This window comes from Phytophthora ramorum (genome assembly GCF_020800215.1).
Source record: "Phytophthora ramorum isolate Pr-102 chromosome Unknown Phyram_PR-102_s0006, whole genome shotgun sequence".
Taxonomy (NCBI): Eukaryota; Oomycota; class Peronosporomycetes; order Peronosporales; family Peronosporaceae; genus Phytophthora; species Phytophthora ramorum.
In genome coordinates this window covers 2,997,195-3,008,749 of record NW_027150652.1, presented here as the reverse complement: position 1 = coordinate 3,008,749, position 11,555 = coordinate 2,997,195, and the positions used below count along the sequence as shown (strand labels likewise).

The following is an 11,555-nucleotide window of genomic DNA, read 5'->3' as shown; positions in this document are numbered from 1 at the left end:
ATTTCGACAATCACTAACGTACTCGTTCGAGGGGAACGACGAAGCGAAGGTGAGTGCAAGGGTCCGTCTTCTATGTGAGCTTCGCTTGACACGTGTGCTGGGGCGCAGCGAGATGGCTTGTAAGCAGCAGAAGCAGGACCACGCAGACCCCGCATCGGACCTTGATAAAGAGAGCGAAGTCTCGACCCGAGGTAAGTGTTGAATCCCGAATGATGAAGTTCTCTAGCTGACTTTTGCTGCAATGTCCTTGTTGTAGATGCAGCGGTAAAGTGTTGCCCCACTACTGTTTTCCTTCGCCCGTAGACTAGATATTGACTCAGCATGAATCCAGGTTGCTTTCTTGGAGAACCGCGGAGCGGTGGTGAAGACCAAGTCGCCCTCAAACGCGACTTTGCTAAAAGCTGGTTTGAAAGCCAACTTGTCTTCTTCAGAGGCGACAGCACAGCTGCGAGTGCTGTGCCGTAAGTTTGCTGCGCTCACCGAGAAAGTCAAGGTACGTCTTACGTTGCTAGGATTCCTTGTTCTTCATGGCTTGACCACATTGTTTATTACCTTTTAATCAGGAGGAAACAAAGGTTCGTGAGGCTGCGGAAAGAGAAGTTCGTCGACTGAAAGCTCTCGTCGAGAGAGATTCATCACCTGTAGTAGCGTCATGCCGTGCCGAGACACAAGCCTACGTTCGTGAGCTCAAAGAGACCCAGGACAAACTAAAGCGTGAGCTGCGACTCGAAAAGGAGAAAAACGAGCGGATTGTGGCCAAAGCTCTGGAACTCGAGCGCGAGAAGAGCGCGCTCTTAGCGACCCAGTCGCAGCAGCAAGCGCAACCAAGCGCGCGTGGTTCAAATGTGCAGCAGGATGTGAACTCGGGTGGCCTGAAACACCAGTCTGCTTGGGATAAGGAACAGGTGTACAAGATTCAGTCCACGCTCAAGCTCACGATCGAGGAACTCGAAGAGGAGCTCTCTCGAAAAGAACAAGAGACGCAAACGTATCGAGAACGATCGCAGCGCGACCGTATTCGCATCAAAGCTTTGGAGGACGAGAGTCGAGCCAAGGATGACGCTCAGCATGTGGCCCAAGAAGCTCGCCGACAGCTTGAAGCAGACTTGAGGCAGGCACAGACTGACATCACGAACGAGCTCGAAAACATGCAGCGGATACACGATCAAGCCCAGGAGGATCGTGCCTTGCGCGAAACGCTGGAACAGCAACTCGAGACACTAGGTGAGGTGAATGCCGCTCTGGAGCAACGTTGTCGCGCACTTGTACGCCGGCTGGAGCTCTCGTCGGCTGTGATTCAGGAGTGCCAAGACCTCAAACTGCAGCTGCGAGATGCAGAAGTGGACAACGAGACGCTCGTCCACACGGTGAGCGGGGAAATCGCACTCCAAACCTCGTCGCCAACATTAACTTACCTTTGTTTACAGATTCGCAACCTGAAGGAAGAACAGTTCGTACGCGAAAAGGATTGGAAGGTGCGGGTTGAGAGTGCTAGAGAGGAGAAGGTGCACGTGGAGCAGCAAGTACGGGAGCTTCAGGAGGACCTCGCTTCCCTGCAGACCCAGAACTCGCTCTTCTCAGAATGGATGCTCGTCCGCAATGAAAACACTGTTGCTGCGCAAGAGCAGGAGTACCCACCGCAGCTACACCAACCGAGATCTGGAGCTGCGTCGCCCAAACGTAAGAGCTCCTGGCACTTGGAGCAAGAGTACAACGCTGACTGCAGTAGCAATAGCAATTACATTTATCGTGACGCTGAGCATGATCCATCAGCTCGCCGTCGATCTCCGCAGAAGAGTGCTCGCAGCGAGCACGGTGAAGACTACATGCGTTCTAACAACAACTTGCGGTCTCGCCCGGCATCTCCTAGGCAAACATCATCGCGGAAGTGGCAAACCGCTTCGAGTCCGCCGCGAAATCGCAGTATGGAGAGATCTAAGATGATACCACCGCGATCTCCTCGAGACAACATGCGTCGAAAGATGTCGTCAACGTCTTTATCGTCCCTGTGCTCGTCGGCAACCAGTGGAGCTGCGTCTTCCTCCTCCTCCGCTCGAGACGATCATGAACGATTGCGGAAGCTCATGAGCCGAAACCGCGAGCTACAGCAGCGACTGCAGCAGGAAACAATGGCCACGCAGAACTTAGAGCGAGAGATCACCAGCATGACATCGTAACGAAGATAACTCAACACTCACGTCTGGAGCGAAGTATTTCCCATGATTCGAAGCAATGCTAGCTGATGGCCTCTACTGTAGTCTGTCATTTGTGCAGAGTTACTTCTTCTTTGAGCCTTGAGATCCGCCCTCGCCTGCGCGACTGTCGCTCTCCTCGTAGAGTTTGCTAACGTAGTCAATCATGCGCTGTGATTCATGCTTGGTTTTCTCCTCCACCCCTGCCAGAGCGTCATGCAACGACGAATCTGTCAGTACGCGGCGCATACTTCCCAGGAGCTCCTCATCGCGTTTGCGCAGTGCTGACAGGCAACCCCGGTCCTCTTCCAGGTGCGCCTCGAACTCTGCAGCCTTATCTTCAAGCTCCTGCGCCACAGCAGACACACCCAGCGCTCGGTAGCTTGCGGCCTCGCCACGCAGCGGCGCCAGCTTCGCCTCGTTCTCCTCCACGCGCGACATCATGAACTTGGCACACGGCAACTCGCTTTCGAAATAGTTCAATGAAGCTTCGAGCTGCTGGGAAATACAAGCCGTCTGCTTCGCACGCAGTGTGTGCACCTGGCTATGAGCAAGCCGCGCTTGACGCACCTCGTTTTCCACTCGCTCCACCTCGGTAGCGACCACGCGGCGACGCTGCGCGCGAGAGAATCGCCGAGTGACATGTTGGTGCTCAGCACGGAAGCGCGCAGTATCAGCGATGAAGCGCTCTTCCACCGCGCGCATTTCCTCGTCTGCCTGGTGCTGCTCGCCCGTCGCTCGTTGCAACTCACTCTGCACCGCGCGCAGCTGTGCTTCGAGCTCCTCCTGCTTCTGACGCAGCGACTGCACCTCCGTGCTAGCCGCCGCCTTCTTTTCACGCAACGGAGCCAGCTTGGCGTCTTTCCGGTCCTGCATATCCTGCAACGACTTGGTGACCTCTTTCATGAGCGTCTCATCCTCCGCGACCTGTGCGTCCTCTTCCGGGCTCTCTTCGTCCTGCTCCGCGTCTCCCTCCTCCTCCTCGCGCTGCTGCTCCGAGCTGCGCACCCGCTCCTCGACCAGCTGCGTGAGCTTCTTCAGCCGCGTTTCATGCAGCGACAGCGCGTCACTGCGCAAGTCGCGCCGCTGGAACGACTCGCGGATCGTTTGGCCGCGCACCGCTTCGTCCGCGCTTGCGAGCTGCGCGATTCGCGCCTCCAAGCGCTGCACGTCCTTGGTCAATGGGGAGTCCAGCTCCACGCCATGCAGTGACAGCGCGTGCGCGCACACGAGCCGACTCAGACTCTTTGCAGCGCGCTCGGCCTCTGCATCTACGTCCTCCGCGTCGTGCGCGGCTCCCTGCAGCTGGTCGGCGATGGCTCGCACGGCCGCCACGACTTCTCCGGCCATTTGTCGGTGCGGCGCGGCCACAGCCTCGCCGCTCTTCTCGACCGACAGGCAATTGGCCAGCAGCGCTTCCATGTTATCCAGCACCGCAGCCGCGGGACGCGAGCGCAGCACATTGGCCAGCAGCAGCGGCAGCGCGTCGCTCTGGAAGAAGGCCAGGATGGTCTCCGTGTGCACGTAGAGTCGGCTCCAGCCCAGCAGCCCCACGAGCGCCGCGTGGGTGTCCGGAATGGCGGCCGCCACCTCCAGACGCCTGGCCAGCGGCAGCTGCGACGGGTTCTCGTCTTCCGGCGCGTCCGTCATGGTCTTAGGCGTCTTCTTCTTGGTCTTCTTCTTCCTCGAGCCGGCGTTGGACGACGTGGGCGTGCTGGCCGAGCTGGTGCTACTGCCGCCCACGCTGCTGGCCGTGGTGGTGAGCGAGCTGAACATGTTGGTGGTCTTGACGGCCTCGTGCGCCAACATCCTCGTCCACTTGTGCGCTGCGCGTCCGGTGCGAAACTGAGACCGACCGGCGGAGGTCGAGAGGCTCTTCTAGATTTGCAAGATCGCAGTCGACTCTCCACATGTCAGGAAGGAGCGTGTATTGATTGACATGAGATGCGGGGATAAACTATAGGCCGAGGCTGAAGATCTCGTCCTCGGCTGCTGTCACGGCGGCGTCCTGCGGCTTCTCGTCGTCGTCCACCTCGGCCTTGACCTCTGCGGGCGCCTCTCCGACCTTGGCGGCCGCGGCTTTCAGCGCGGCCTCGTTGTGCTCGCGCGCCGCGAGCTGCGCCTGCTCGTTGATAGAGGGCGCTTCCGTCTTGCTTTCCTCCGTCTCCGTGGCCTCCGCCATGGGAGCGGCCGTGAGCGAGTCCATGAGAAAAGCCGTCTCGTCCGGGGTGGAGGACGAGGCTCCGGGCACCGCCATGGGGAGCGACACTGCGGGCGGCACCGCCACGGACGGCGACACACTGGCGTCGCCTAATCCGGCGGCGTCCACGGCGGCAGGCGTCGGCACGTGCGCGTCAGCCCCCGACGAGATGGGGTCGAGCTGATGGCGCGAGCAGAAGCGCGCGAACCATCCTGGGGAGGCCTTGAAGCTGCTCATCTTGTCGTAGTTCTTGGCCAGCAGGATGGCTTGCTGGCGTACGGCCGTCTGCGTGAGCGGCATGAGCTGGTAGGGCTGCGTCTCGCGCATGCGCACGATCCACGCGTACAGTTCCTGCTCGAAGGGCGCGTTGCGCTTGAAGCCGCCGCGCTTGCGGTTGTCGCGGTTGTGCTCGTTGCCCATGTAGTAGCGGTTGCGAATCGTGTCCTTCATTTGCTTGAGCTTGCGGATGGCGCCCTCCGAGACGCCGTAGCGCTTGGCCAGGTCCACATTCTTCACCTTGGCCTCGCGCTGAACGATCTCCAGGATCTCCATGCGCTCCTGGTCGTTCAGTCGGCGTCCGGCGCCGCGAGGACCCATGGCGGGAAGATGCTAGGGCGAGTCGATGCAGTGGGGCTTGCCCGCTATTGTCTTTCTGCCGTGGTCTGGCTTCTCTAAGTACGAATGGCTGAGAACGGGTACACAAGTTGTACATTACATTGGTGTTGAATTTATGTACGCGTTGCCCTCATTTATAGGATGGAGCAAGCCAAGAGGAAGCGCCGCAAGCCGCGCTCGCTGCTGCTGCTGCTCAAGAGCTTCGTGGGGCTGCGCGTGCGCATCGACCTCAAGAACGACTCGGTGCTGGACGGCGTGGTGCAGGAGGTCTTGCAGGACATGGAGTACGGTCTGGCCTGGAGTCCTAACTTGGCCTACATTACTATATTGAACTCATCTTATTTGCTACCACGTATACAAAGCTTCACTCTGTTGGACGCCTGCGAGACGAAACCTAATGTAGGTCTAGTATATGTGCGTCCTAGGACGGTTGAGTATTGAAAATGAGACTCACGGTGGCTTTCGTTGCTGCTAGGGCAAGACATTGATGCTGGACGAAGTGTTTGTCATGGGCAAGACGGTGCTGTACGTGCATATTCCAGACCAGATCAACATCACGCAGCATCTCCAGCAATACGTGCGTGTGCTGCGAGTTTTATTGGTGACTCGTGGCTGACTTGGTGTTGTTTCCCGTTGCTCTTCTCGCAGACCCGAATGCTGCGGCAGAGCGCAACTATGTATACGCGAGCCAAGCGCTCGACAGGCGCTGCGCGTCCAGGAAGATAAGCATACGCCAATAAGCGATTGAGAAAATATACATTGGTACTATACAGGTGGGAGCCGCTGCGTCGTTGGCGGGACGGGCTTTCTGGTGTACTGCTGCTGCTGCTGCTGTTGTTGCCTTTGCTGGGGAGAGTTGCTGGATCCTGTCAGGGCAAACTTGAGACCTCCTCCGAGCATCTTCTGCAGTTCTGTGAGCCGATCTTTGAGCTGCAGGATGTGGTCTTTCTGGAACTCTGCCTCGCGCAGCTTTTCCTTGCGCTCACGCATCGCCTCGCTACTTGCTGACAGTTTCTTGTTGACGGCATTGTTGGGAGTCAATACAGTCGACTTGTTCTTGGTTTCGCGAACCTCCTGGGTCTGCATGCGCACATTGTGAAACTCACGCCGCAGCTCATTCACCTGCGTGGTAAGTATTGCGTTTTCACGTTGCAACCGGTATAGTTCGCTTTCGCTGATGGCCATTCCTTTCATGATTTTCCGCTTGAGTGACTCAACCTCCTTCTCGAGATACTCGCGTTGGCGATTGTACTCGGCTTGCGAGTTGGGCTCCTTAGCATCAGGAGTGACGCCGTCTTCGTACTTCTTGTTGAGCGCCATGACGGCGATTTTGAGAGCCTTCTTGTTATCCAAAAGCTGTGCACACCCCAGCAGATCTGTCTGTACCTGACGTACCAAGGCCTTGCCTAACGCCACCTGTGCAGCTTGCACGTTAAGCTCTTTTTGCATGCCGTCCATCTTAAGCCGCAGCTCACCGATCATGAGATCGAGCGCGGCGTTGCTTTTGTGGTACTGCTCCAGCTCAGCATCCATCTCTTCGATCTGGGTCTTCATATCAGCGATCTCCTGCTCGCGAGGCTCGATCTGACGCTTTAGCTCTTTGATCTTGTAATCCAGCACGAACTTGAACTTTTCCAATTCCTGGTTCTTCTTCTTTAGGTCGTAAATGCGCTTCTCCTTGTCTTGGATAGTCTCCTCCCGCTCTCGAATCTCTTTCTTGTGGCCTTGGATATCCTTTTCCAGCCCGCGGATGTTCTCCGCTAGCTCCTTACCTTTCTCTTCAAGAGATCGGATTTCTTCTCGTTGATCTTCGATGTCTTTTTGCAGCGCTGAGAACTTCTTTTTCATGATGCCATTCTCGCCTTTCAACCGCAGTGTTGCCTCACGCTCATCGGACAGCTTCAGTTCGTACCTGGTCTTTAGCTCTTCCACTTCAAGCTCTGCATCTTCTTCGAGAGCACGTTTTAACGCCTCGTTCATAGCAATGAGTTCCTCCTTGGCACGGGCACACACAGCCTGCAATTCCTGCTCATGTGCCACCTTTTGGTCGTACTCGGTCGTCATCTCCGCGAGGAATTGTGTGTGGCTCTCAACGAGGAGATGATTTTCCTCCTCAAAGCGTGTATTCTGTTCACCTCGCGCTTGCTCCAGTGCCGCATAGCGCGCTTTTTCGGCCTCCACTTTTGCTTCGTACGTAGTTTTCAGCTCTTGCACTTCACTTCGGTGCGACGAAGCCATTTCGCGCATCTTCTTTTGGTACTCGTTCTCCATTTCAGTTTTGTCATTCTGCAAGTCACCGCAGCGCTGCCGGTCTTGCGTCAGCTCGGCAGTGAACTTATCCGATACTTCCTTGATCTTTTCCTTGTAGTTGAGGTCCTTTAGGCGAAGTTGGTATTCGTTGTGTAGAGTTAGCTCGTCTACCTTGGACTTCAGCTCATTCATTAGGCGGTTTTTCTCCTCCAGATCGGACTTGGTTACCAAAATTTCTTCAGCAAAAGGTAAGCCCGACCCATTAGCACCAATGCCTCCTAGGATTGTACTATCGCTTCGTGCTTCTCTTGATCCGATCGCACCACCTCCTGGACCACTGCTAACGCCACTGCCACTTCCTTTCCCGATCACATTTTGTGTCTCGAAAATACACAACGAGCCGTCTTCACCCACAGAGAAGAGAAATTGGTTATCAAACGACAGACGAAGTCGTGACACCGGAAGATCGTGGCAATGATACTCGACAAATGACTGCGACAATGAGCCTGCCGCCACAGAATTAGGTAGTAAGCTTGATCCTGTTTGACCTGGAGACGGGATAGAGGTCGGAGAAGTAGAAGACTGCCCACCGCTTAATAGTGCAGGAGTCGGAGGCGGGCGGTCTTTCTCTAGTGGCAAACGATATAGCCGCACCATCCCAGGACGACCAGGTTCTGCTGAACCGACAAAAAGCACTTGCTGCGAGTTCGCGAGGGCTAATGGGCCAAGAGTAGCCCCACCACCGCCAGTCCAGTGCTCAGTCCGAGTAAGACCCGTCGCCATGTCAATCTCCTTTAGCATATTGTCGGAGCCCGTGACATACGCTACATCTCCTTCAGGGGATAGCACAGCATCAACATACGAGCAGCGTGCCTGCGAGTGACCGTCTCCAACTTTGGATGCTCCGCGTAGGCTCCATAGCAACACTGTACCGTCGGCTCCGCATGTAAGCAGCTTCCGATCATCGGGTTTCCATGAAATAGCCGTCACACGATTAGAATGCCCGCGTAACACCGCTACCAGTTCCCCGGTGTAGGTAGCATACACATGAACGACATTGTTGTTTGCCGCTGCAAAGAATTGACCACCATGTGAGAATCGAACTTCACGGCAGCCCTTGATAGCAAATTCACGGCAAGAGCGGATATCGTCCATAAGCACGTTGAGCATTCTCAGCTTGTCGGCGAACCCCACAACAACATGCAAGCCCGACGGGTGGAAAGCCACAGTTAATGCATCTTCACGGAAGAATTTGAGAATGTCGGTTGACTTGTCCAAGTAATTCCACACGCGCACTGAGCGATCGAGTGCACAAGTTACCACCAGTGGCTTGCGGATACACGTATCGAGTCCAGTGACATGGCAGCTGCCATTGCCACTTGGTGCATGAAAGGCTGTCGAAACCAGTTCAAAATTCATGGCATCCTCCTTGAGAATATCTGTACTCGAGAGCGTGAGTGCGTACAGTTGGTTGTTTTCGAGGGAGCACACCAGCAAATCTTCACTTGGGCTGATGGCCAAATCCTTGATCGTACTTGTCTCCCCCTCAATTCGAAACGTTTTTGCCTTTTTGTAATACTCGCGTGATCCGCCATCATCACTCCGGTCGTAAATCCGCACGCAGCCGCCAGATCCGCCGCAGACGAACCCCTTCGAATAGCCCAGCAAGGAGCTTACAAAGCTGCCGTCACCTGTCGTGCCAGTCGTTGGCGGCGTCAAAATCTGTCGAAACTCAAACTGCTCAAACAACCAGAGTTCCCCTGAGTCCGCCGCAGCCACGACGCGGTCGTCTGAGACCCACGCATGTCGTAAGAAATGTGCGGGCTCGCGTTTAAGCGGCGTCGCCTGCAGTCGCAGTTGGCCGTCCATGAAGCGGAAGAACTTCAGCAGTCCATTGCCGCTCGCACAAATCGTCAGCGGGTCGTTGGGACTGAAATCTGCCTGGTGCACGACGGTGCCTTGCGATGTGGACGCCTTGACGCTCGCGAGCAGCTTGGTCTTCTCCCAGAGCCAGAGAGACAGCAGCCAGTCGGGCGCGCCGCCCTGCGTGACGCAGTACTTGCTGTCGCCAGAGAAGGCCACCCACACGCACGTGTCCGCGAGTCCGTCGCTCAGCGTGAGCGTCTTGCGACGCCGCAGCGTGTTGAGGTCGTGGATGTGCACGACCGCTCGATCCGCTTGCTCCGCCACGGCCACGTAGCGCTTGTTGGGGGATACGGCGAGCGCCGTGATGCCGTGCCCACTCGTCTCGACGCCGTGCAGGAACTGCTGCTCCTTGGACTCGAGGTTGTACACAATGACGTTGTGGCCGCATGGATACACGAGCACGCCTTCCTCTGCGAACGCGACGCTGTTGTGCACGCTGCCCTTGAGGCCGAAGAGGTGGCTACAGCAACAACACCATAGTCAGTACTGCATGTACCCACTACCCACGCATATCCACGAGGCCACGTACCGGTGGATGAGCCCCGGCGCGCCGCTGTTGGTGCCGCCGCCCGTCATCTCGGAAGTTGAAGTGGTTCGCGTCGCTTGGCGCAATAACCGGCCGATATGTTGTGTGGCGCACCCAAATATTTCCCCCCGCCAGCAGAATTTTCCGCTGCGCTCCACCACGTGATTCGGCTTCCCCTTTGTCGTCCAGTGGCTTTGCAAGAGGCAGAATCTTCCGACCGCGTCCAAGCAGGTGAGGCCCGGCGCCGCGCAGTTAGGAGCCGTGTGGGGCGCGACTGACCGCTCACAAGTCATGCGGACGCCTCGCGCGCAGACCGCGCGTCGGTACTAAGAAAAGTTAAGACTGATGCTGTGTGCATTGCAATGAACAGACCAGAGACAACGCAATAACAAGATGCCGGAAGTCGTGCAGAAGCACCTGGCGGTGCAGGACCTGAGCAAGCTCAAGATCGAGGAGCTCACGCCGCTCACGCCGGAGGTCATCAGTCGCCAGGCCACGATCAACATCGGCACCATCGGCCACGTCGCCCACGGCAAGTCGACGGTCGTCAAGGCCATCTCGGGCGTGCAGACGGTGCGCTTCAAGAACGAGTTGGAGCGAAACATCACCATCAAGCTCGGCTATGCTAACGCCAAGATCTACCGCGCCGAGAACGGCGCGGGCATCGGTTGCTACCGCGCGTTCGGCAGCTCCAAGCCCGACCGCTTCGTGGACGAGGCCGACGACAAGACGGTGTGGGTGCTGCAGCGCCACGTGTCGTTCGTTGACTGTCCTGGTCACGACATCCTCATGGCCACGATGCTCAACGGCGCCGCCGTCATGGACGCCGCGCTGCTGCTGGTGGCCGGCAACGAGGTGTGCCCCCAGCCCCAGACGTCGGAGCACCTGGCCGCCATTGAGATCATGCGCTTGCAGAACATCATCATCTTGCAGAACAAGGTGGACTTGATCAAGGAGGACGTGGCGGTCGCCCAGCACGAGCAGATCAAGAAGTTCGTGGCCGGCACGGTCGCCCATGACGCCCCCATCATCCCGATCTCGGCCGTGCTGAAATACAACGTGGACGTGGTGTGCGAGTACATCTGCCGCAACATCCCCATCCCGAAGCGCGACTTCACATCCAAGCCCAAGCTGATCGTGATCCGCTCGTTCGACGTGAACAAGCCCGGCGAGGACGTGGAGAACCTCAAGGGTGGCGTCGCTGGCGGTTCCATCCTGGAGGGTGTGCTGCGCGTTGGCGACGAGATCGAGGTGCGCCCCGGTATCGTCAGCAAGGACGAGGAAGGCAAGATGACGTGCGTGCCCATTTTCTCGCGCATTGTGTCGCTGTACGCTGAGAAGAACGACCTGCAGTTCGCCGTCCCCGGTGGACTGATCGGTGTAGGAACGCACATTGACCCGACGCTGACGCGCTCGGATCGTCTGGTGGGTCAGGTGCTGGGGCTGAAGGGTAGCCTGCCGCACGTGTTCACGGAGCTGGAAATCAACTTCTACTTGCTCAAGCGTCTGCTGGGCGTGAAGACCCAGGAGGGCAGCAAGGCGTCGAAGGTGCAGAAGCTGTCGAAGGCTGAGGTGCTCATGGTGAACATCGGCTCCACGGCCACGGGTGGCAAGGTGCTGGCCGTGAAGCAGGATCTTGCCAAGATTCTGCTCACGGTTCCCGTGTGCACGCAGGAGGGAGAGAAGATTGCCATCAGTCGCCGAATTGACAAGCATTGGCGCCTCATCGGTTGGGGCCAGATTCGCCGTGGCAGCCGGATCGAGATCGCCGACTCCGAATAGATACATAGTATCCCGTCCTGTCTTGTCCTCCGTGTCGCCGCAGAGAAGAGCAAGTCGCCGAGCG

The 11,555-nt window shown here is 57.3% G+C and overlaps 6 protein-coding genes across 6 annotated transcripts; 3 read left to right on the top strand and 3 right to left on the bottom strand.

The window, feature by feature from the left end:
- Positions 1-112: 112 nt before the first annotated feature.
- KRP23_7808 (uncharacterized protein) lies at positions 113-2,177 on the top strand (the record flags this gene model as incomplete). The annotated part of the gene is made up of 5 exons (XM_067893169.1): positions 113-191; positions 257-264; positions 332-493; positions 564-1,367; positions 1,428-2,177. The coding sequence occupies 5 exons, from the start codon at positions 113-115 to the stop codon at positions 2,175-2,177; spliced, it is 1,803 nt and encodes a 600-aa protein (XP_067744978.1).
- A 99-nt stretch (positions 2,178-2,276) lies between these two features.
- On the bottom strand, positions 2,277-4,001 carry KRP23_7807 (uncharacterized protein; the record flags this gene model as incomplete). Its single annotated transcript, XM_067893168.1, has 1 exon — positions 2,277-4,001. The coding sequence occupies one exon, from the start codon at positions 3,999-4,001 to the stop codon at positions 2,277-2,279; it is 1,725 nt and encodes a 574-aa protein (XP_067744977.1).
- Positions 4,002-4,149: 148 nt separating this feature from the next.
- Positions 4,150-4,989, bottom strand: KRP23_7806 (uncharacterized protein; the record flags this gene model as incomplete). Its single annotated transcript, XM_067893167.1, has 1 exon — positions 4,150-4,989. One exon carries the CDS (start codon positions 4,987-4,989, stop codon positions 4,150-4,152), a length of 840 nt encoding a protein of 279 aa, XP_067744976.1.
- An 84-nt stretch (positions 4,990-5,073) lies between these two features.
- Positions 5,074-5,733, top strand: KRP23_7805 (U7 snRNA-associated Sm-like protein LSm10; the record flags this gene model as incomplete). Its single annotated transcript, XM_067893166.1, has 5 exons — positions 5,074-5,087; positions 5,148-5,291; positions 5,370-5,406; positions 5,483-5,584; positions 5,656-5,733. 5 exons carry the CDS (start codon positions 5,074-5,076, stop codon positions 5,731-5,733), a joined length of 375 nt encoding a protein of 124 aa, XP_067744975.1.
- Positions 5,734-5,772: 39 nt separating this feature from the next.
- KRP23_7804 (Cilia- and flagella-associated protein 57) lies at positions 5,773-9,759 on the bottom strand (the record flags this gene model as incomplete). The annotated part of the gene is made up of 2 exons (XM_067893164.1): positions 5,773-9,643; positions 9,713-9,759. 2 exons carry the CDS (start codon positions 9,757-9,759, stop codon positions 5,773-5,775), a joined length of 3,918 nt encoding a protein of 1,305 aa, XP_067744974.1.
- A 48-nt stretch (positions 9,760-9,807) lies between these two features.
- On the top strand, positions 9,808-11,491 carry KRP23_7803 (Eukaryotic translation initiation factor 2 subunit 3; the record flags this gene model as incomplete). The annotated part of the gene is made up of 2 exons (XM_067893163.1): positions 9,808-9,940; positions 10,080-11,491. The coding sequence occupies 2 exons, from the start codon at positions 9,808-9,810 to the stop codon at positions 11,489-11,491; spliced, it is 1,545 nt and encodes a 514-aa protein (XP_067744973.1).
- Positions 11,492-11,555: the final 64 nt, after the last annotated feature.